This window comes from Pleurodeles waltl, chromosome 5 (assembly GCF_031143425.1).
Source record: "Pleurodeles waltl isolate 20211129_DDA chromosome 5, aPleWal1.hap1.20221129, whole genome shotgun sequence".
NCBI lineage: Eukaryota > Metazoa > Chordata > Amphibia > Caudata > Salamandridae > Pleurodeles > Pleurodeles waltl.
In genome coordinates, this window is record NC_090444.1 from 806,530,237 (window position 1) to 806,553,810 (window position 23,574).

At 44.7% G+C, this 23,574-nt stretch overlaps 1 protein-coding gene across 7 annotated transcripts in view; it reads right to left on the minus strand.

Annotated features, from left to right (window-relative positions):
* The window catches only part of LAMA2 (laminin subunit alpha 2), a 3,379,260-nt gene that overhangs the window by 107,354 nt on the left and 3,248,332 nt on the right, over nucleotides 1-23,574 (minus strand). For all 7 annotated transcript variants that reach the window (XM_069234829.1, XM_069234828.1, XM_069234823.1 and 4 more), the window contains one exon: nucleotides 944-1,064. In XM_069234829.1, coding sequence (XP_069090930.1) covers nucleotides 944-1,064 — 121 coding nt within the window. The remainder of the gene's footprint in view (nucleotides 1-943; nucleotides 1,065-23,574) is intronic.

Genomic DNA, 23,574 nt, shown 5'->3' on the forward strand with positions numbered 1-23,574 from the left:
ACGCGACCCTACAGCCGGCCCTGATTCTGGCCTTCCACAAAGCTGTAGTACTGAACGGAGTTCAAATATTTCCCTTTCAAATCAGATAGAACGGCTTCAAAATACTTTCACAAAGTTCCAGTCCCTCAAGTTGCCTTTCCATCTACTCCTAACTCGAATCTAAATGCTTGAGAACTCTTTCACAAAGCTTTAGTAATGCGCGGTGCCACTAGTGGTCCCTTTCCAGTTGGATGCAAGTACTTGCAACCTCTTGCATAAAGCTGCAGTAGTACCAGCTGTCACTACATGACCCTCTAGATCAGATATAAGTACTTGCTGTACCAAACTACAAGTGCTCGTTGTGCCATGCCGTATGCCCTAGTAGAGGGCCCAGGAGTGTCCACGCCTATCCCAGACTCAGGATGAAAAATAATAATAAAGAGAACAAACCCACTTGAATGTCTCCTTTTGTTGAAAGTAGGAGAAAACAATGACAAAAAACAACTCTGCATTCGTTTTCAGCACAACCAGAGTTTACAAACATCACAGTACCAGGTGTGTGCAAAGTTTTCTCTTTTTTCCTTCAGAGAGTTTGTGAAGCAGCATACAGAGCATATTTACATGCAGTGAAAACTGCAGATTTCTTCTATACAAATGTTCCTTTTTTCCACATTCATTATTGCAAAAGTTATGATCTTAAAGCAAATCTTGGAAAGTGTAAAACTTTGCAGCTTTGGGAATGAGCAGAGTTTTCTAGAGATGAAAACTTTCCAGCTCTGCACACATTTAAAATGTATTGTAGGCAGGAAAAATGTATCTTTCTAAAGGGCAATTGACATTTAGCGAATGTATGTTGTTTGGTGCTAAAATGTTATCATTAAGTGTGTTGTTTTGTGAATGTGTTTAGGAAGCATGCATATATGAAACACTTAAACACACAGAACAATCTGACATTTCAACCTACCTCTAATGCACATCCTTTGGTGATTCCGACATAATCAGGGCTACTCAGTAAATTGTAGGGTGTTCGGGAAACTTCGATATCTTTCATGCAACCTGAATACTTCTTTAAATTCACTTCAGGCCTACAAAGAGAAGATAAACACAAAACAAACATTTGTGAATGTTTTTATGGTATGTCTATTCCCCATGTGGGATGTACACTTAAAGTGCAATGCCATGCACAGCTACATTAAAACAACAGGTCGGGCTGATTCTTGCCTATGAGTATAAATACTCTAGCCTCTACTGAGAAAGTGTAGACTATCCACTGATCTTTGTGGGGGTACTGCAGCCTGATGTCCTTTTTAAGGATTCAAAGTAAGGATTGAAAATGAGGCCAGGACTAAAGTTCAGGCAGGAGAACAAGTAAACCGGACTTCGTATCAAATTTTCCATTTCTGTGGTGCAGCATTTTCTTTAAAATGTGTAAATTGTTACTGTTTCGGTCGTCCTCAAAGACAAGTCAGCAGTGAAGGAGGCCTGCAATATCCATGACATTATCACTGACATCTCTCTAGATGTCCCATATCCATCACTTAGACCGGTTTCTCTTGCAATCCACTTGTAGATCTATCTACAACAAATAAACTTTACCAGCGTCACATGAAACGGAACGTCAGGTGGTGAAGCACAAATTTACTCAGTGTCACATGTAAAGAGATCCCAGCTATGGATACTTTGACCACCTGATGACCAAAGATATGTACAGATCAACATTCTCCTTCATAGAGATAGCATTATATTAATGCCCCTGTCAAAATGCGTAGCTGTAGTTTCCTCAGCTGTTTTGATTAACTGAATCTGTGCTTGCTATTGAGCTTTCCCCCCCACACATGCACATCTAAATATCAGGATGGGCACATTTGTGAACTCCTGTGTTCTAGGCCAGGGACTTCCTTAGCTTTTCACAACCTGCCATTAAACCTGACACACAAAAGCAGACACATCATTACATTTAGGATCCTGAGCATGAGCAGCGCAGTGCGCTCAAGAAGGTTGTGTGGAAGGGGAGGCAGTGACGTGGTGACGTGGCAGTCATAGGGCCGCTCATGTAGCATACAGCAGCAAGAGCACTTTCATTTGTGTCTGCCACCAAGTTGATGGGAATTCTTAGAGTTTCTGATTCTGAATTTGTGACGCCGTTATTGAAAGCCTAAAAGTTCGCTGACTATGCCAATTTGTTATCATTGCATGTGCAACACTGCATCAACTACGTTAGTACAGGGCAATGATTCTTTCATTAAAGGTCATTCTGATGGCTTCAATCGCCCTCACAGACATTGATGTTTGGCTTGCATTTGGAAGAAGTGGAACAGCTCTCCCTGGCATCGTTCGCTCGAGCAGAGGGGTCAAGTTGTTCGTGGAAACCCTTGCAGAGCTGCTTCAAATGGCGTTTCTTCTGCATTTTTGCACATAGAACATCCTCTTGGTTGCGGAGTAAGCACAGGTGACTCTGAGCAGGATGTTGGGGGGATTGCTAAGGCGCCCCTTTCTGGTGCTTGTTAGAAGAAGAGCGAAACCAGTCCTGGGCAGACATGTATTAGACAAGGCGTTCTGGAGGAGCTATGGTCCAGTCAAACTGAGGTGACAGAGTGAACCTAGCTGGCCCTATTGTGGGTTGTGGCAATATAACACAGTAAGTCTTGTGTGAGGCCCACAGTGTGTACTCACCCTTGGAGCAGAGGGGCCTGGGACGCTGAGCGAGATAGTTGCATCAGTGACAGTGTGCTGACAGAAGTCCATGTCATCATGGCACTGTTCCCCGGTGGACCAGTGAGATGCATGCACTGCAGATGGAAAGGATCTTGGAGGTGGCAGTGGCTAATGAAGGGTAGAAGACTACATTGACTACACTTGGGCACCTCTGTGGTACCAACAGCAGTAAGAGCTAGGTTGCTGGGGCCTCCTCTTCAGTGGGAGAACGGGTTAACACTGACCTGGGTCGAGCTGAGAACAATGGTGGACATAGTCCAGAGGAACAGGGGACAGTGAGTCTTCTGACAATGGCGAGGGGATCATGGGCAGGAAGGTTTGACACCCGAGCAAGAGACAAACGCAGGAATGGTATGGATTAAATCGGCATCAGGCGGGAAGCATCAGTGATGTGGTGCTGGGGCAGTGCTCAACAGCAGGGAGAGTGCGGGACACACTGTGGTGATTTGTTCTGCAGGTGGTGAAAGCTCTGCTGTGCCATAGATGGGGCAAGAGAGGAATATCACTGTAGCGGATGCTCGCACAGTGAAGGGGTGTTATGGAGGATTGTTGTTTATGTTAGTAGGTTACCCCTTGGAAGGGGGGGCATTTGATGCAGATGACCAAGGATAAGAGTTGGGCAAACAAAAGTATATAAATTTGTTTAAACCGCTGCATAGAGAGACAATGAGCAAAGAAGGCTTGAAAGCAAAGGAAATGGAGCTAGCTAAGAGGCGGAAGGTGCTCACTAACATTGATACCTGGACGGGTCATTCACTGTTTTCACCAGCATGTTATGTAGAAAGTCTCCAAAGCAGAGTGTGGCCTTAAGGAAGTACATGTCTCTTATGACAGCTGGCATCAGTTTTGGTAGCTTGGCATGGTAAAATATGATGAGCAGTTTAGAGCATGGAGGAGCACCATGTCGGCAAAACCATGGGGGGTATTGATCAGGACATGGCACCTATGAGCCCCTCGCAAATGGCACATACAGCGAGTAGTCTGCCTATCCTTACTAGCCCTTTCTGAGCCGTCCCACCCAGAGTGGGTTTGGGAAAACGGGCAAGCAGCCCTCTATCGGGGCCTGCTGGAATTTTAACAAGGGAGCCTGATATTTGTACCATGTGAGTTTTGCTATGACTGTTCCAAGTGCGGTGGCAGGCACCCCTGCTGGAGTGAGCAGCAGTGGGCAATCCACTCCCAGTGGGATGGGGCAAGAGGAGTGGCAAAAGAGTAATGACAATGGGCAAATACTCACATTTACTTAAGTTTGTTTTTTGCATGCAGTAAATGGGTTCCTGGGTGGGTTGACAAGCAGACAATCTGAAGACCTGCAAAGTTATGGAGGAGCTAGTGTGGGAGAAACTGTCAACAGAAGTGAGTCAGGGTAGGATGGCAAAGCTAATTCTGATTCCTGCACTGATGAAAATGCCAAGGGTGGTGTCAAAGAAAGCTTTGGGGGAGTTCAGGCTGATGCAAAACCTATCATGGTTTGAAGGTGGTTCTGTAAATGATTTCGTTGACCAGTGTTTGGTGTCCTATTCCAGCCGGTGTAGATACAGCCATTCAGTTAGTGCAGAGTTGCAGGCTGGTGCAAAATGGTCAGGGTATATATTATATTGGCTTTTGCCTTCCGCCAGTGACCCCAGATGAGTTCCACTTGGTGGGAATACTGTTTCAGGGCAGACACTTTGTTGACAAGTACATGTCAATGGGCGGTTCAGTTGCGTGGGCAGTGTATGAATAATTATCACCTTCCTGAAATGGGTGGTTTGCACAGCAGGCTCTTCATTACATGGATGTTTTTCTTGCTCATTGGGAGAGCAGGGGTAACAGGAGAGTGTGTGAGAATGATGAGGGCATTGGCGGTTGATGTGGACTGTTTTGCCATGCCACTAGCGTGCAAAAAGACAGAAGGATCGGCAACTCCTCTGACATTTTTGTGGCTTGAGTTTCACTTGGTGGTAATGGTGGTGCAACTTCCAAGAGAATAGTTAGAGGAGTTGAATGGTTTAATTGATGACCTACTGCAAGGAGAGAAGTGTGAGCTGCGACTGGTGCAAAAGATGTTGGGTCACTTGAATTTTGCATATAGGGTGGTGGCCCCAGGGCATGCGCTTTGCAGAAGCATTGCATTTTTGATGCGGGGGCTGTAAAGCCACATCTCAGGATTTGTTTGTCCAATTGAGTGTAAGATGACTTCTTTGGTTTGGAAGTGTTTTTGGTGGGCTATCAGGGATTGATTATGTAGCTGCTAAATGACCCAGTGATGTGGAAAAAAGATGTGGAAAGAGGAGATTTTTCAGAAGCCTTTGGAGCAGTATGTTTTGGAGTGTTCTGGGTAGAAGGTGGGGTGCACAGACAGTTGACCCCAATATTTGAAGGACAAGGGTTATGTCATTTCCTTTTAGGATTTTCTTTTGGTTGCCTTTGGCAGTCAGACTGTGGAGTGATGAGTTAAAGGACGGGTGACATCTGTGTGTGAGAATGCAGCACTGGAGCAGTTGGTGAATAGGATGACTGTGTTTGATGCTGGGATGTTGAAGGTTCTGAGAGAACTGCTCTTGCAATGCTTTCAGTAGAACCTCTGGTTTTGAGCTAAGGACTTTGTGGGTCTAGACAATGGAGGCACTTTGTCATTTGCAGTAGGAGATGTTTTGTGGTTTGATCTTGAGTGTGGCCAAGTAAAGTCTTTGTGTTCCAGAAGGTCTGTGGGACAACAGGGTGTGAAAGCATGTTTACTAGTGGATTATTTGCTGGCTGTGTCAACAAGGAAGATGTAGCAATAGCATTGGGTGCGAGAAAGCATAGCCGTGAAGAGGGATTATAGTTGAGAAGCGACGGTATGCCGGAAATACTGGAGTTCAATTTGAGTCAATTAGGGAGGGGTTTATCTGTGATTATCACAGGAGGCAAGCTGGCAGGTATTGCATTCTATGGGAAAATGCAGTGGGAGTAAGACCCATACTGAGAAGAGCTGGTAAGAGATTGTTAAATGGCTGGTCCCAACTGCATAGCAGGGTGCCCCGAGAGGCGTCCAATTTCAATTGAAGTCCTGAGGCCAATAATATCGCAAGTGAAAGCTGCATGCTGTTTCACTTGGGGGGTGCAGATCTTGAGAGCGCTCTTCACTTTGATGTTCTTCAGCACATTTAGGGTTTCAGATTTGGTAGGTGGGAAAGGTAGTCCTGGGATGGTGTTGGCCAACCTGGTGTTGCACACAAAGGGCTTCAAAGTGGATTTGAGGAGCTCTAGGATTGACCAGAATGGTAAGGGGTGCTTAGACCATTCAGGAGAGGCACAGGTGGAACCCTGCCTGCACTTGCGAGCCTTTTTAGGAGCTAGGTTTTTGGAGTGAGGGCCTCATTTTCTTGCATGAGAATGGTTCTGCAGGTAGCTCGGGGCAACTGCTGGAGTGTTGAGAAAATTCTTATGAGTGTAGGGCCTGCCGACAATGGACTTAAGCACCCACTCATTTTGGCTAGGGGTAGTGAAGGAGGATTTTTGGCTGGGTGTGAGGGAAGACAGACTGAATGGTTGGGTAGGTGGAGGAGCAGTTTGTGTGGAGATATGTTTGTCAAGCAATGAACTAATGGTTTGTTGCTTTATTGGAAGATGCTCCTTGTGCAGAGTCTCACCAGTGTCTTATGTGGATCTCTGGGCCCTGCGTAGTGAAGTGGGCCGCAGTGCAGGCTGAGGGACAATTTGGAAGCAAACAGCTGGGGTTGGAAAAAAGATGGTGCCAGGTTGCATCAGTTTAGCCTTGGTGGGATGTGTTGGAGGCAACTAGTGCCGACGTTATGAAAGCAAAAGGCAATGTGGGGCAAGCCTGATGTTTTAGTCATTCATCTAGAGGAGAATGATAGGGGGAAATACACTGGTCTAGATTTGCTGAAGTCCATGAAGCGGATCTTGAAAAAGTTGATGGTCAGCTGGCTTCCACAGATGTTTTCTGGGCTATACTGTTGTCTGTGAGGGTGTGGAGGGGCACCCCACAGCCGGCTGTGATATAGCTAGGAAGGTGAACAGAGAGATCACTGGTCTCTGCAAGGTGAGAGTGGTGCAGGTGATAGCGTATCAGAGAATTCTTTTTGAGTCCCTGCTTTTGTTCAGGCATGATTGCGTTCACTTGGCTGAGCAGGGCAATAACCTGTGTTGAGAAGGGTTGATGCGGTTGCTGGACGAATGTATGAAAGACCATAAAAAGCTCTAGGTTGGGGGGCAGAAATGACACCTAAGGATATGGTGGCAGAAGCAAGGAAGGCAAACTGTTCAGCTGATTGGGGGAAATATGGGGGGGTGAGAACGAGCAAAGAACAATAAAGTCAAGATGTGGGGCAAGAACAAGGGCCTAGTAGAAGGGCAGGCAGGCTAGACAAGATGGACAAGATGGTTATTGTGGGCTCCAGTACGAGTACCAAAAGGACTCATAGACGTCATTTACGGGTCGCCAGGGGTCGCAGTTGCGACCTCTGGCTTGTCTTTGCGACCCCTGGCTTCAGAGGTGGCAAAAGCCATGCCAGAAATACAGTGGCAGTATGTCATTATGGATGTTGGCTGGGGCTCCTTTCTCTTTGGTTTCTCATTTTTTATCACACTGATAATGAATAATGTTTAAGTATTCACTATTAGTGTAATAAAAATTGAAGAACAATTAGCTGGGTTAGACCCTCCCTCACAGCTGAGGTAAGCAAAAAAATGCTTTTAAATGTATTTCATGTGCGCGCTTGGGGGTGAGTGTGTTTAGATGAGCAAGTGTGTGTAAATCTGAATGTGTGTATTTGTAAGTGTGTGTGAGTAGAATAGAAGGTCATAATGGGTGAATGTCATCACTTCCGCTACCTCTGGCATTTTGGTGAATTTACATTCATGAAAGGACTCATGGCATTTTAAAGGCTGTGTGCAGTTTAAAAGTGCTTAAAGGTAGGATGTGCAAGGTGGGAGTTACTTCGGGGAGGTTGGTTGGTTTAGAACCTTTTATTAGCCCAGTTTACGGGGTAGCTTGTGCGGCTCAGCCAAACAGCTTGCTACTTTGTTTACAGTTGTAAATAAAGCACCCTTTTGGAGTCACAGCAAGCAGAGTGGTGTGATTATTGCCTAACAAGTAGAAATATGCCCCAGAATAGTGACCTATTTTCAAAGTTTGAATAGGTAACATTTATGCACAAATCAGATTACTTGCCCTTCACCATGTCTACCATGAATACATTTGTGACTAGGCTATCGTTCATTGAAACTATAATGTATCAACCATTGACTTTTTGTTACCTGTGAAGTGTCAACCACATGGCCTTCAAAATACAGGAAGCCAATCCCATATTATAGGGCTAGTGTGGAAGGTAAAAGGGCTATTGTTTTTGTTTACAGTGCACATACCTCTTCAACATTCATATTGCCCAGCTAGCTGAAATTATATAGAGTAACCAGATTAGCTGGTCACCTGTTTGCTGATCAAACCCAGCTGGATCTCAAGCCTCACGCAGGACCTGCAGATACTCGTCATAAACTGATTCCTGCATCTTCAGGTATAGATGAATGTAAAAAATGCCTGCCTGCTTCAATGATGACAAAACATATGTCCCCTTACTCATTTCTTGTGCCTTACAATACTCCTCCTATTCATATGCCATCAATGCACTTTTTGCCCGATTTATGTAACAGTGGGTGGCCTGCCACTCTGCCATGTGGAAGGAGTTAGTTACTCCATCCCTATCACTGACAGAGCACCCACTAAATTTATAAATGACTGCCAGGCAAGCGGTCCTTTATGAAGGCATTGGCACAAACCACCTTCCTGGCGGTTCCTGTCAATGCATTTTAATCTTTGCTGCAGGGCTGCATCAGAAAGACACAGCCCTGTAGCAAACAATATTTTTTTTCTTTACAAAAAACATCCCAAAATGGGATTTTCTTTTAAAAAAATATAATACTTCCCTCGTCATGGGAGTCTTCTTCCCAGGCAAGGGGAGCATTATAAAGATTTTACTGCTCCTTACCACCAGGTTTTATCTGGATGAAAGGAACAGTAAAAAATGACTTTATGATGCTTAGAACTCTGCTGGGACTCTCTCTCATGTCTGCCTGAAGGGGTGGGACTTCATCCCCCAGCAGGTCTTGCTGTGTTTGAGAGGAGGAGGAGAGACTGAGGCCCTATTATTAAAGCACTCCACCTGCCCTGCAGTGCAGGACGCTTAGAACTCTGCTGGGACTCTCTCTCGTGCCTGCTGGGGTGGGACTTCATCACCCGGCAGGCCTTGCTGTGTTTGAGAGGAGACAGGAGGAGAAGACACTGATGTGCTAGTAAAGTGTTCCACCTGCCCAGCTGCGCCAAGAGGCCTGTCTGCACCCGTCCGGGGCTCAGCAAGGCTGGGCCACCCCTTGTTGATTTTAGGAGCTTATTTTCAAGCCCCGGGGGCACTGGTTGGCGCAGCAAGTGTCAGAAAAGGGCAGAAATGAACCATATCTACCAGATACAGAGCATTTCTGTCCTCTCCCCCTGTGCTGGTGGTAAAATTAGCTGCCAACTCAGGCACCCTTGCACCATACTACAAGGGTGCCTGTGTTTCAGGGAATGATTGTTTATGTGCAGGAAGGGATAATGAATCAATAATGGCGATTTGTTACTTCTATGTGTGCTGCACAGTGCAGCACACATAGAAGTAGCAAAATGTCATTGTTTAATGATTGTTTATGTGCAGAAAAGGACCCTTGCTGCATATAAACAATAATTAATGGCATTGTGCTTTTACTCTGTGTGCTTCAAAATGCAGCACACATAGAAAAAGGAAAAATAAGTAGAAATAAAAGTATTTTTCCCTGTTGCGCCACTCTTGTGCCACCGCTGGGTGGGGGGGGGTGTTAGATTTTGGTGCTGTCTCAGATTTACGATTTCTCGTAAATTTGGGGCAGTGTCAAAAGCAATGGATGTTGCAAGACAACAACCACAGCAACACCCAATGCATGCCCCTCTATCACCGAAAACTGCGTCAGGGCCATATTTATAAGGCAACATTAAGCCACAGAAAGTGGCTTAACGCCATCTTGTAAATGTGGAAATGGGCACAGCGCCACCGGAGCATTAATGAAAGTAACACTCCTGGGGTGCTAGGGGCATGTAAATAAGCTCCTTAGCTTCTCAAGGTGAACTTAGTTTTCTCTTTGATCAGTCAGAACTGCCTCCTAAGTTTTAAAATCATGGGTAAAAGGAAAATAACATCTGTACTGTCTGCGGGGGACCATAACAACATTGGATTCCTTTCTGACCTGAGCAGCGGGTGTTCTCTCCAAGGAGATTAGGTTGTCAGAATGCTGCCTGTCTTGGGAAGGGGGCATTGATGGCCCCCCGTTTGGTGCAACTGATGAGAGGGAAACTGGAGATTGTTCTGTGGATGTTAGTAATCCTGATGCTAGTTTTGATTCCGGACTACCCTCTTTGGGACCCAGCTTGTCGCATTTAGATTCATTAGTGTCAAGCGAGCCATTGGTTAAAAAGAAAAAAGGAGGCACGGGGTGAACGAAACCTCCTTTGCCTGTTAAAAGGACATTGCAGTCAGTCCCTGTAGATTCACAGTTTATTAATGAGTTTTATGAGAGGGTGGTGTCCAGATTAAGGCTTTATAAAAAACCGTTAGAGGACCCTTTAGAAGTCATTGAGACTAAGTTGTCTGCTCTAGTAGTTGAGCAAGCATCTTTAGCCCTTGCAAATTTATAGGATGTACAACCTACCTCTGGTGGGGCAATGGGGGGGAGTAGGGGTGGTAGAATGGTAGATAACCAGGTGGCAGTCGCTGTTATTGTGAATAAGGTACCAGCCTCGAGCCCTTCATCACTGGACAGGGCTATAATGCAGGCAATAGCTATACCCACCAATGCCAAAGAATGTACATTTTACCCCCAGAGTCAAGCCTGTGAAAGAAACAAACAAGGGAACTACTTCAGTTAGTGGGTACATACTAATTGCAGCTCCAAAGAGCACACCCCCACTCAAGGTGTATCTCAGAGGAGTATAGCAGCTGGTTAAAGGTTACATCTGGCCTCTGCTGCGTGGCCTTATATTTTAATACTCACTAACCTCCCTTGCCTTGGCTCCAAACAAACTGAAACAACTGACCAGCTAATCACAAAGGTGATTCATAAGTTTGGCTCTGTTTATGGTATGGGGGACCAGATCAGATTGTAATGGCTAGAACTGTCCATTGGGTGGGTATATCTCCTAAGATCTTTTTGGGGAACGGCGTGGTGGTAAATCTCAGGTCCCCAGGGAAAGTTGCGTTGGCGTTACATCATTCACACAAATCTCTGCTTCAGTTTTCATCTATCGAGGTTTGCCCTTTTGTTTTCCTTTTATAAACTACCTCAACTCCTTTTACCATCCTGCAAACCCCTACAGAAAGCACACATTATGCCTAGTGTAATCCACAATCATGAGCTCTTTATAGGGACACCTCTTAATAATGGGTTTGCCCTCATTGGAAATTTAGAGAGCCCCGATTGACTCCCTACAAGAGTGTCAGGGAATAGGGGCGTGGAGAAGGGTCCACTGAGTGTGATCTCTTCTAATTTTCCCTTCCCAAACAGGGTGAGCCTTTTGTCCTGGAACATAGCTGGATTAGCTAAAAGGGTGTCTAACCCTGAGTGGTTGGCTCTTTTGGGGAGGCATCAAATTATTTGTCTCCAAGAGACGTGGGCAATTGATGATTGGGGGCTAGACAGGTACCAACTGTTTGCGGTTCCAGCCAAACCATCAAAAGCAGGTAGGGCTGAGGGTGAGCTGGTAACACTGATATCCAACGCCTTTTTGGGGAATGTTATACTGCACTCTGTAGTGTCTCCGTGTTTTCCATCTATGATCATGGTTTTGGATGGCGGTTGGGATATTCTTTTGATTAATTTTTACTATAATGTTTTTGAGGGTTTGCCTCAACTGTGGTAGATATATTGGAGGAGGAAATTAAATGACTAACCCAGACACATAAGAAGCCATTGGAGATTTTATGGGTAGGGGACTTTAATGCCAAACATTGTCCATTACTTGTGTATTCAAGTTGTGGCCAGCTAGAGAGATTTGGGTGCTTTAGAGACAACAGCAATGGTATTACCCTGAATCATCTGTTGTTAAAATATAACATGAAAATGCTAAATGATAACAGGGAGTAAAAACCTTGGCACTAACATTTTGGAGTAGGATTTCTGCATCTAATATTGATTACATCATCAGTTCTGAGTAGTTAAGGAGCTTTCTGGGGGAGCTACAGGTCATGCAAACTGGTTTTTAGTGATCATGCATATCTGTCCTGCACTATTAGAGGGGTGGGAGAGAAGACCTCATGGGCCAAGACATGTTTTGACCGATTGTGGGTAGGAAAAATTGTTATAGGATAAAGTGGGCTACGGTAGATAAGGTCAACTTCCTTCCCTCTCTGATCTAGAGTAACCAGCATCTTGTATCAGTTTATTTCGAACCTGCTGTAACCCTAACGAAATAAGAGAGGCTATTGTTGACATCACAAAAGAGATTGGGCCTGCACTTACATGCACAGAGACCAGGAAACCCCTCCAACTCCAGGACTGGTTCGATAAGACAGCTCCAAAGCACTATCTAACCTTCACGCTGCCCTGGAAGGGGTTCCTAGGGCTCAAGTTTGGAATAAAACAGCTAGAGCAGAGTACCGGAAAGCAAGGGAAGTGAGGAGAAGGGAAATAAGGGAAAAGGCATGGGAGGACCATAGGGTGGCATCTGAAATTAAAGGTAGGGTCGCTTTTTTGGGGGTAATAAACTCCTCGTATTGGAAATAGTGCACTGAGTCATCGACAGAGGTGCACATGCAGGAAATTCAGTGGGTGAGGCATTTTTTAGACACGTTTTTCATGTGAAAATGCCATCAGAGTTATTGTAGGTGATGTGCTCAATTCAGACCCTCTGGAGGACCTAAAGTTTGAGATAGATGAGGTGGTGGAGGCACTGAGGGGGTGTGCTGGAAGGGAAAGCCCTTGGTCCGGATGGGGTCCTGGCAGATGTATACTTGGAGTGTCAGGATTTGTGGGCCCCCATATTACCTATTTATCTCTGATTATTCTGATCTATAAGAAGGAGGATAGGTCTCAACCTTTGAACTGTAGATAAATATCCCTTCTCGACTCTAAAGCCAAACTAGTCGGTGCATTCTGCTCCTACTTTTAGAAGCGTGGGCTACTCGGAATAATGTTCTGATAGATACCTAATATGTGTTTAAGGGGGAATAGATACTATCACCCAAGCTCTGAATTTGAGTTTGCTGATCTCCAAATAGGGTCCATGTCCATGGCGTTCATGGACCTGTCTGGCGCTTTTGATTATGTCAGGCATTCTAAATTATGGGCTCTTATGTTGGAGATGAGGATCGATAAGGATATAGTCATATTCATCAGACAGCCTTATTTTGGGGCTCAAATGTCAGTTCACTATGGTAAAGAGGAGGAAAGCAATGACCCTTTCGATATTAAGTGTGGGGTGAGGTAAAGCTATGCCCTTGCCCCATTTTTTTTCTCTCTGTATATTAACAAGATAGAGTCGGCACTCAAGCTTAGGCATAGAGATACTCTTTATGTGGGTTCTAGACCCCTCCCAATTTTAGATGTGGACAACGCAGTATTGCTAGCAAGAATTGGGCAAGCTATATAGGGGCTCATAGAGAATTATATTGCCTTCATAAAGGAGCTTAATCTTAAGGCTAGTCCTAGGAAAATATTTTTTTATGAGATATGGAAAGCACCCAAAGAGAAACCCCACTTTCCACATTGATAAAGCTAAGGTAGAAGAGACGGAGGCATTCTTGTACCTTTGCGTGCTTTTCGATCAGAAAGCATCATGGAAGCCTATGGTAACTAACAGAGTGATGCTTATGGAGCAGTCTATTAAAGGTATTCAGAAATGTCCTAAAACGTTGGTGGCAAAATCTGTGAATGAAATCCTGACGGTTTATACCGCAAAGCCAGCTTCCATATCTACTTATGGGGCTGGTGTACAGTGGATGCGGGTAGGATACAGAAGGTGGAAAACGCCTTTTTTTAGATATCTCCTTGCTGTCCCTCAGGGATGTTCTACTGTGCTGTGTAATGCTGAACTTGGGATGCCTAATGTTAGACTTGCATCCTTGGAGTGGTCTCCCCTAACTTTTTGCCTCTGTTTTCCAGGTTGTTGATGTGTGATGGACTCTATTTTTGCTGTTTTTGATACTCTGGGCACTTTACCACTGTTATCCACTGCTAAAGTGCAAGTGCTCCTATGTAAAATGTATGTGTAATAGGCTTTCCATGTTTGGGATATTTGATGTATTAGTAAGTCCCTAGTACAGTGCATTAGAGGTGCCCAGGGTGTATAAATCAAATGCTACTAGTGGACCTGCAGCACTGGTTGTTCCACCCACATGAGTAGCCCTGTAAACATGGCTCAAACATGCCACTGCAGTGTCTGTGTGTGCAGTTTTAAAATGCCAATTCCATTTGGCAAGTATACCCTGTTGCCAGGCCTAAACCTTCCCTCTTTATAGATGGAAGACACCCCAAAGGTAGGCCCCAGGTAGCCCCGTGGGAAGGGTGCGGTGTATGTTAAAGATGGGACATGTACTTGTGTGTGTTACATGTCCTGACAGTGAAATAGTGCCAAATTCGGTTTTAACTGTTGCAAGTCCTATCTCTCTCATAGGTTAACATGGGGGCTGCCTTTAAATAATAATAAAGTGCAAATTCCCTTTGGGAGCAGATAGAAATTTGGAGTTTAGGGTCTCTGAACTCACAATTTAAAAATACATCTTTTGGTAAAGGTTGTTTTTAGACTGTTTGTTAGAAAATTGCCACTTTTAGAAAGTAGGCATTTTCTTGCTTAAACCATTCTGTGACTCTGTCTGTTTGTGGATTCCCTGTCTGGGTCAGTTTGACAGTTGGGCTGTTTGCACCTCTCCTCTAGACAGTGACACAAAGGGAGCTGGGTGAAGCCTGAATATCCTGATGAGCCATCTGTGCTGGGAGGGAGGGGAGGAGTGGTCACTCACACCTGAAAGGGTTTTGCCTCCCCTCACACAATGCAGTCTCCAACCCCATGGTGTGTGTCTGGGGCCTGTCCTGGGCAAGGCAGGATCTTACAAGCAAGAGAGACTTTACTTTGAAGTGTGCCTACTGGAAAGGCAGAAAGGGGTGTGAATAGTGGAAACCAAAAAAAATTAAAATTAGATCACTTTTGGAATCCAGAGGAACCTCTCCCAAGGAGAAGAGCTGAAGAGCTGAAGAGCTGAGGAGAAATGCTGCCCCACCCTGTGACTGTGCTTTTTTGGGCTATCCTGCAGTTGCTGCTTCTGCCTGTGAAAGGGGACGAAGACTAGACTTTGTTGTGCATTCCTGCTTGAGAAGTATCTCAAGGGGCTTGAATTGAGCTTGCCTCCTGTTGTTAAGGTCTCAGGGCCATCAAAGTCTTCTCCTGCCAACACCTGGACTCTCTGTTGAGACTCCTACCCTGTGAAGTGGTGTCCTACCCAGTCCCTGGGCCCTTGAAAGGTGAAGTTGGCAGACAAGAACTGAAAATCCATGCACAGGCAGTGCAGGGAAATATTCGACGCACCTTCCGCAACGCCGCTGATAAACGACACAATGCCGGCTTTGCAGCTGAAATCGCTGCTCCGCCAGCATCGCTGCTGGGAGATCGATGCATCGTGGTTGGAGAAACGATGCGCAACACCCGCTTACGGAGGCTGATAACTATGCAAACCCCACACAGCATGGTTTTCTGATACCGTGTGACCGGATTTTCCACTCATCGTCCCTGGGCGTCCAAGCCAACAGGACTCCGGAACGTGGATCCGAGGTGCCCTGTCTGGAAATCGACGCATCGCTCTCTCGCAAGGGAGTAAAACAATGCATCGCCCACCCGACCGGGGAAGGAAACGACACACGGCCTCACTTGCAAGCAAGAAATCGACGCATTGCTACACTTTTCTGACACACGCTCACCTGTGCGGCTTTACTTTTGACGCTAACCAGTTACTTTATGTAACAACAGCATTCTCACTGTTTTTTAAGGTTTAAGACTCTTATAATTTTTGAAATTCATATCTTGACTTGTGTATGTTGGATTTTTGTTGTTTTGGTCTTGTTTGATTTAGATAAATATTACCTATTTTTCTAAACTGGTGTGGTGTCCATTTTGTAGTGTTTCACTGTACTACTGTGTGGATTGGTACAAATACTTTACATATTGCTTCTGAAGTTAAGCCGGCCTGGTCGTGCCAAGCTATCAAGGGGGTGAGCGGGTGTTAACTGAGGGTGATTCTCCTTTACCCTGACTACAGTGAGGGTCCTTATTTGGACAGGGGGTAACCTAACTGCCAACCAAAGACCCCATTTTTAACACCTAACATTGAAGATAAGATTAAAGTGGTGCCTCTTTTGTTTTAGAAGGCAAGATGGACAAGGGAATCTGCCCCTCTGAATTGCAAGATTATAAACGATTGCCTGAAACTTTCTCTGGCATATGACATTCTATGGCTGGCATACGTTAAACAAGCATTGGAGGATATATTCTGCAAACAGGTCAAAACAGCCAAGCAGGAAGCTACTAACTGTAATAAAGTTTCAGTGTGTTTGTATAAGTCGTTATTTCCTAAGGTTGAGTTTCAACTGTATCCGACTACCATTTGGAATTGGCAGCGCCATTTTGTGCTGACCACATTTTGCTTGAATTATTTTCTGCCAACGGTGGGATTTCCAGCAGGCTGGATGTCTCACACACCTTCTCCGTTGTCCATGTGACGGGAAATCAATTGAATCACTGATGCACATTATGTTTTTTTGCACATTTTACGCACGTCAAAGATACTCATTGCTCTGTCCATTCCCCAGATGTTTTAAGTTTCGGAAATGCAAGCCAGCACTGCTGTTTTTGCAGCAGGCACAATCCCTAATGATATGTTATGTGGTGGCATTCTTTTTATGGCAGATTTTAAAAATTAGAAAGGCATCCCCTTTATAGTGGGACCTGTGTATGAGCTGTGTTCCTTTGGGAAGGAAATAATTGTGGTCGGTGAATGTGTTTTAGGTTATGGTTTAAGGTTTTATATGGATTATTAAGTTGTTATGGTGGTTTTATTGAATGTTGCGTATTTTGAAATGGCTCAGTATTTCATGCACTTTTATCCAGCAGATGTGCCACGAATAAAGTATTTTGACTGACTGTTCACATGTCTGCCCATCTAAGTTGAGTGGGCAGACATGTACCCATCTCTCTGATGGCCCTCTACTCCCTAGGACCATTGGAGAAGTTTGGCCACAGCAGAGACAGAGTAGTCTCTGTCGTGGCCTTACTGGAGGTCCGTCAGCATTTAAATCCTGTGGGCAGAAAATCTGTGTTTCATGATAGATAGGGAGATCAACATCTAGAGCGAAGGAAATTATGATGTTCCACCCTATAAATAGATGGAAAGCACTTTGAAAGATACATTTCTATTGCAACTGGTATGAGTAGAAGAAATGTGGGGACAAATTATAAGCCCTAGCGCCACCTTGCGTCACATTAATATCTTTTCTAATGTGGCCCAACAAGGCCAATATCCTCACGCCATATTTACATGCGGTGCAATGCATGCATTACTCCACTTTGTAACCCTTTACGCTACATTATGTCTGCGCCAGGCATAATGTATGCAAAGGGGGCGTTCCCCCATTATGTAGGCAAAAAAAATGGTGCAAAAAAAATCTAAGAGCTTTCCTTGCATCATTTCTTATGGCACTTTTAATGCTTGCTCATAGCAAAGGGGGCTTCCATTATTTATAATGGGCCCCTGTGTACTCTACTGGAGCAGCGCAAGTATTTCGCAGCTACTCCTGCAGAATACATCAATAGCGTCATGAAAAATGATGCAATTGACCCCTACCCTGCGCCATGGTAATACGTATTTTAAATACAGCGCACACATGGTGGCAGTAGGGGGGCGCTGAAAGGCGCAAGGAAAGTGCAGTGCCACTTTCCATAAATCTGCCCCTTGATGTCTCATTGAGCCTGCGGGCTCTACGGGGTTCACTAAAAGTCGGCCGGAAAATGGCATGATAAACTTTCCTCCAGAATTTCTGATACTGCAGGCATTAGTAACTATAGGATGGAAGTATTCTCGAGTACAAGTGATTGAGGAATAATAGATGCAAAATAGTATTTCTGTGCCGATTCCAATAAGTTTACCTCCGTTATTTCACTTAACTGCTTTGAACATGCAAAGTGTCTGAGTGCAACACTCTAGATCCATGTCGTTTCTGCAAATCTTGTTATCATGAGGTTGACAGTCATTTGTATTACCTGCCTTCTGGGGCTTACCTGGACATATGTAATTGTCCAGGTAGGCCCCAGGAGACAGGTAATAAAAATTACAATTGTTTAAGTACATTTTGGAGTAATTAGATGGGAGACAATGAGTATCTCGAGGACAAACTGCATTCACCACTGAAGTATGTTCTGATATCTCTGATATTAGTAGAATATACTGGCCTACCGGAACAGAACAATCCTCGACCTGGAAGAAGGGTATTATCACCATGGAGTTCTTGTTCAACTATTGGAGCCGATAAAGGTTGCAGCCGCGTGATTCAATTCAGGCAAAATAAAAATTCTCCATGAACCAATAAACGCAGCTTCTCTAACTGGAAACTAAATAGGGAATTTTAAATAATGTAATGCCTGTAACATTCCACCAAACAAGGCAAGTAAAATGTAAGTAGCTAGCAGGCAGCGACTGCGAAATCAACACATTGCTTTTCACAATTAGTAGACAACATATATTAGCACCTTCCCTTGAGGTGCTTTGGGATTAGGAATGGCCCTTTAAAATGTGTTGTAAAATCCACTAATATACACATACATATATATATATACAGATCCAGTTGTAAAGCAAATCGTATCTTTATGGCGGCCACAGAAAGCATGGTAGAAGGTGTTCTGTCGGCATAGCCATGAGGACAGGAGGATTTGAAATTGTGAGCATGCTCTGCTGTGAGCATGCTCTGCTGGTTTGCATGCAACATGGATCCATTTGTACATCATGGTGAATGAAGGACATGTTGAGCTTGAGAAGTTTATCTTTAAAGACGTCCTGGAACTATATAGTCGCTTTCGAAATATACATTTTGGAACGAAAATACCACATATATTTATCATAGAGGTACTTTTTTGTGAGTTTCAAATTGGTGCTTGTGTTTCTTTTAGAGCTCTATGTCATTCTAAGAGTGATTCCTGGAATGAAGAAGCAAGTGTATTGTCTCCATTTGGGGTCCCCCAGGTATTGCAAGCCCTGCGCAGATCAAAGAGAAAGGCCAAAGTAAAATCTGTGAAGAAGAGACAGCTTCTGCGGCTCAATTTCACTTTAAATCGGCTATTTTTGTGTGACAATGTAACTTGCTTTCCTTTTTCCACACACTGTGTTAAGATTACTGATTAGCAAATCGCCCCCACCGCCCCCGGCCTCCAAATCAAGCAAAAGGGACACATAAACTGAATAGAAACCCTATCTTGAGTGTAGTCAGTGTTTTAATCTGCTTTCTGCGAGGAAAAGTTTGTTTGGCAGTGTTTTAGCAACTCTTTTTTGGGGGTGAAAGATCATACTTTGGAAGTGGGTGAAAGCATTGTTTAGACATTTAACGTTGTCCTTTCCTGCATACTTTGAAGAGGAACCGGTAATTGTATATTAGGACAGTCGGTAATCACGGAGATTATGAGCTAAAGCCCCTTCCTCCTCTGCAGACCTGATTCAGGTTTATTGATTGGGCCTGGGCACAGTCACTCAAGGAGACCTCCCTCCCACCTTGCACAGCCTCTTAAGTTGGGATAACATGATCTGTAGACCAAGGGGCATATTTATACTCTGTTTGGGCCAAATTTGCGTACTTTTTTAACGTAAATCCGGTGCAAACTTAACTCTATATTTATATTTTGATGCTAGACATATCTGGCGTCAAAATATTGAAGCTAGCACCATTTTCTGGATTCGTGCACCTACCTTGCGTCAATGACATGCAAGGAAGGCGTTCCCATCTAAAAAATGGTGCTAACCCCATATTTTTCCCTCTGTGCTAAAATGCTGCATGCGTGGGAGGATGGCTAAGTAATGGTGCAAAGCTTGCACCATTATTTAATGCCTGGGTTAGACCAAGTGTTAGGGGACCTGTGGGCCCATTTCCCTGGTTGAACACCATGGAATGGTTCTACACGTGCCCTCCTCTAGCCCCGGGAACACCTCCACCCACACCAGAGGGATACTAGAGGATGGGGGACCCCATTCAAGCTGAGTAGGATAAGTATAGGTAAGTATTTTATTTTTTAAATTAAAATGCCATCGGGGCCCAACTTAGGGCCCCCTGCATGGCACAGGGTGCAATGGCCATGCCCAGGGCACTCTGGTCCCTTGTACTGGCCATTAGGGTGGTGGGCATGACTCCTGATTTTTCTAAGACAGGAGTCATGTTGTATGGATGGTTTTGCTTCAGAAAATGACGCTAGGCTGGTTAGAGGCATTTTTTTTGACCTCTAACATAATTTTTGGGTGCAAAACCCCCTTCTCCCTTACCGACACTTCCACCCGGCTAACGTCATTTTTTTTACGCTACCCCATCCTTTGCGCCGCTTGTGGCATTCCATAAATTTGGCACCTGGCTCGCGCTGTGGAATGATGCAAGCAGGAGCTATACTTTTTGACGCAAAACTGCATTTGTGCAGTTTTGGTTAAAAAGTATAACTATGGGCCCAAGGGTTTTATTGACTTCTGTTCCTGGTTTCTAATTCACCTCCTGGAATAGGCTTTGGCCACTGATTGCTTGCTAAGGTTCTTAGTGGACCCATGATTTACAGCGTGGCTACTGATTGGTTGTTGGACCTAGAGTTCTGATTGGTTGCTAGGGCTAATGTTCTTAGTGGACCTAGGGCTTAGGGCATGGTTACTGACTGCTAGGTATAGGGTTCTGATTGGTTGCAAGGGCTAGGTTTCTTAGTGGATCTAAGGCGTTGCTACTGATTTGTTGCAAACAATAGGTTTTGAGTGGTCCCTAGGGTTATTAGAGGACCCATGTCTTAGGGCTTGGTTACAGATTTGTTGCTAGGGATAGTGTTCTGGTTGGACTTTGTGGATAGGAGTCTTTGTAGATCCATGGCTTACAGTTTTGCTATTAATTGGTTGCTAGGGATAGGGTTCTTATATGGCTAGAGTTTTCAGTGGTTCTAGGACACAGGGCTACAGTTTCATTTCGTTAGGGTTAGGGCTACAGTTCCCATTGGTCCATGATCATCTGATCACTAAGTTTATTTAATCCTAGGGACCAGAGCTTCTAGGTAAAGGACTGGAGGTTAAGGGTGCTGCCTGTTTGGACCTTTGAGAGTCCGAAAAGGACCTAAGGACAGAAACTCTGCATCTCTACCATACAAACTTTAGATAAGCAACCACTCACTTTCAAAATCTTTAGCAATACTTCCTAACCTGCACGTACACTGAATACACACCCCTCATGAACAATCACTGAATTACTTTAAATACTAATAAATCTTCCCATCAACCATCTAACCTTTCGAAAACAAAAACAACCACTGCACCAACACCACAAAACCTATCACACACAATACAACAATTCAGTTATGACAATTCAAATAACTTAGAAATGCAATGTTATTTGCCAGAAAAAAACAAAGCCACAAGCTTCTGTAATCGCACCTTCCCACCACAACTCCCTATACTCTACCCACATTATTAAACAATACAGCAGTTAAAACACCACTACCTGCAACAACCTCCCCCTTCACAACATATTTTGTAATTCTTAGGAGCATATTTACAAGCCCTTGCTCCACCTTGCGTCACATTGCAATTATGTGTTTTTTATGTTATGTGATGCTAAGGTAGCCTTTTCATCACATCATATTACAAAGTGGTACAATGCATGCATTGCGCCACTTTGTAACTTCTTGCGCCACATTATGCCTGTTCCAGGCATAATGTATGCAAGGGGGGCGTTTCCTTGTTAGGAGGCCCATAAAAATGGTGCCGTGAAATTTACAAGCTTTCACTGAGCCATTATTAGCGTACTTTTTAACCATTCCCCAAGGCAGGCGTTAAAATGACAAACTCATTATTTTCAGTGGGCCTCCCTTTGGTTTGCAAGATTAGCGCCATATTTTTTGGTGCTATTCTTGTAAAGCACCACAATAGCGTCAACTTTTTTGACGCTATTTTCCTATAGTGCGGCATGGTGCACTGTTTAGTAAATACGGCGCACACATGGTGTCATTAGGGGGCGCAATGGTGTGCAAGGAAAGTGACGCACAATCATTGGTGCACCACTTTCTTGTAAATATAGCCCTTAAATCTCTAATAAAACATTCTTCCTTCCACCTCCTCCAAAAGCCACAACTACAACACACCTCCAAATGAGCCACATAAGAATGCCCTATGTTCCTCCATCTTCGCCCATAACATATCACACATCACCCTCAAAGCACCAGGACATGAAGAAGAAAAAAACACAACTAAAACACCTACCCTTCAATGCAAGATCCATGAACAAAAATCGTTTTAGCATCTTTGACCTACTCTCAGAAACAACAAAAGACGTCACCTTCATTACAGTAATATGGCTTGGCGAAGATTCTGCACCCACATGCCATGAAGCCACCTCACCTGATTGTCTCATGATAATTAAAAATTGCATTGACAAAATTGGAGAAGGCTTGACTGTCATCCCTTAATACTACCACAAATAACAAAAATTGAAAACCTTATAATTGATGGCTAATAAACCTTGTTGATAAGATGTCACCACACTCCAACTATAACGCATTCCTTTCTCTAAATGTCTAGACCACTATACAGCAATGACAACTTTAAAGACGTCTTTCTTGTACAGTAACTAACACCCAACTGGAACACCCAAACATATGCATTCTAGGAGACCTCAACATATTTTTTGACAAGAAACATCTAACCACAACTGTTAGACTTTTCCATCCTTGGCATGGTCTCCCTTAACTTTTTGCCTCTGTTTCCCAGGTTGTTGATGTCTGCTGGGCTCTGTTTTTGCTGTTTTTGTTAATCTGGGCACTTTACCACTGCTAACCAGTGCTAAAGGGCAAGTGCTCCTATACAAAATGTGTATGTAATTGGTTTATTCATGATTGCCATATTTGATTTACTAGTACTTCCCTAGTAAAGTGCACTAGAGGTGCCCAGTGCCTGTAACTCAAAGGCTACTAGTGGGCTTGCAGCACTGGTTGTGCCGCCCACATAAGTAGCTCTGTAATCATGTCTCAGACCTGCCACTGCAGTGTCTGTGTGTGCAGGTTTAACTGTAAATTTGATTTGGCAAGTGTACCCACTTGCCAGACCTAAAACATTCCCTTTTCTTACATGTAAGACACCCCTAAGGTAGGCCCTAGGTAGCCCCAAGGGCAGGGTGCAGTATATGGTTAAGGTAGGACATATAGGCCCTCATTCCGAGCCTGGCGGGCGGTGGAGGCCGCCCGCCAGGCTTCCCCCCTCCGAAATACCGCTCCGCGGTCGTAAGACCGCGGAGGGTATTCCGAGTTTTCCCCTGGGCTGGCGGGCGGTCTTCACAAGACCGCCCGCCAGCCCAGGGGAAAACTCCCTTCCCACGATGACGCCGGCTCGTAATAGAGCCGGCGGAGTGGGAAGGTGCGACGGGTGCAGTTGCACCGGTCGCGTATTTCAGTGTCTGCTTTGCAGACACTGAAATACTTTTAGGGGCCCTCTTACGGGGGCCCCTGCCGTGCCCATGCCATAGGCATGGGCACGGCAGGGGCCCCCAGGGGCCCCGCGACTCCCCCTCCCGCCATCCGGTTCCCGGCGGGAGAACCGCCAGGAACTGGATGGCGGGAGGGGGAGTCGGAAT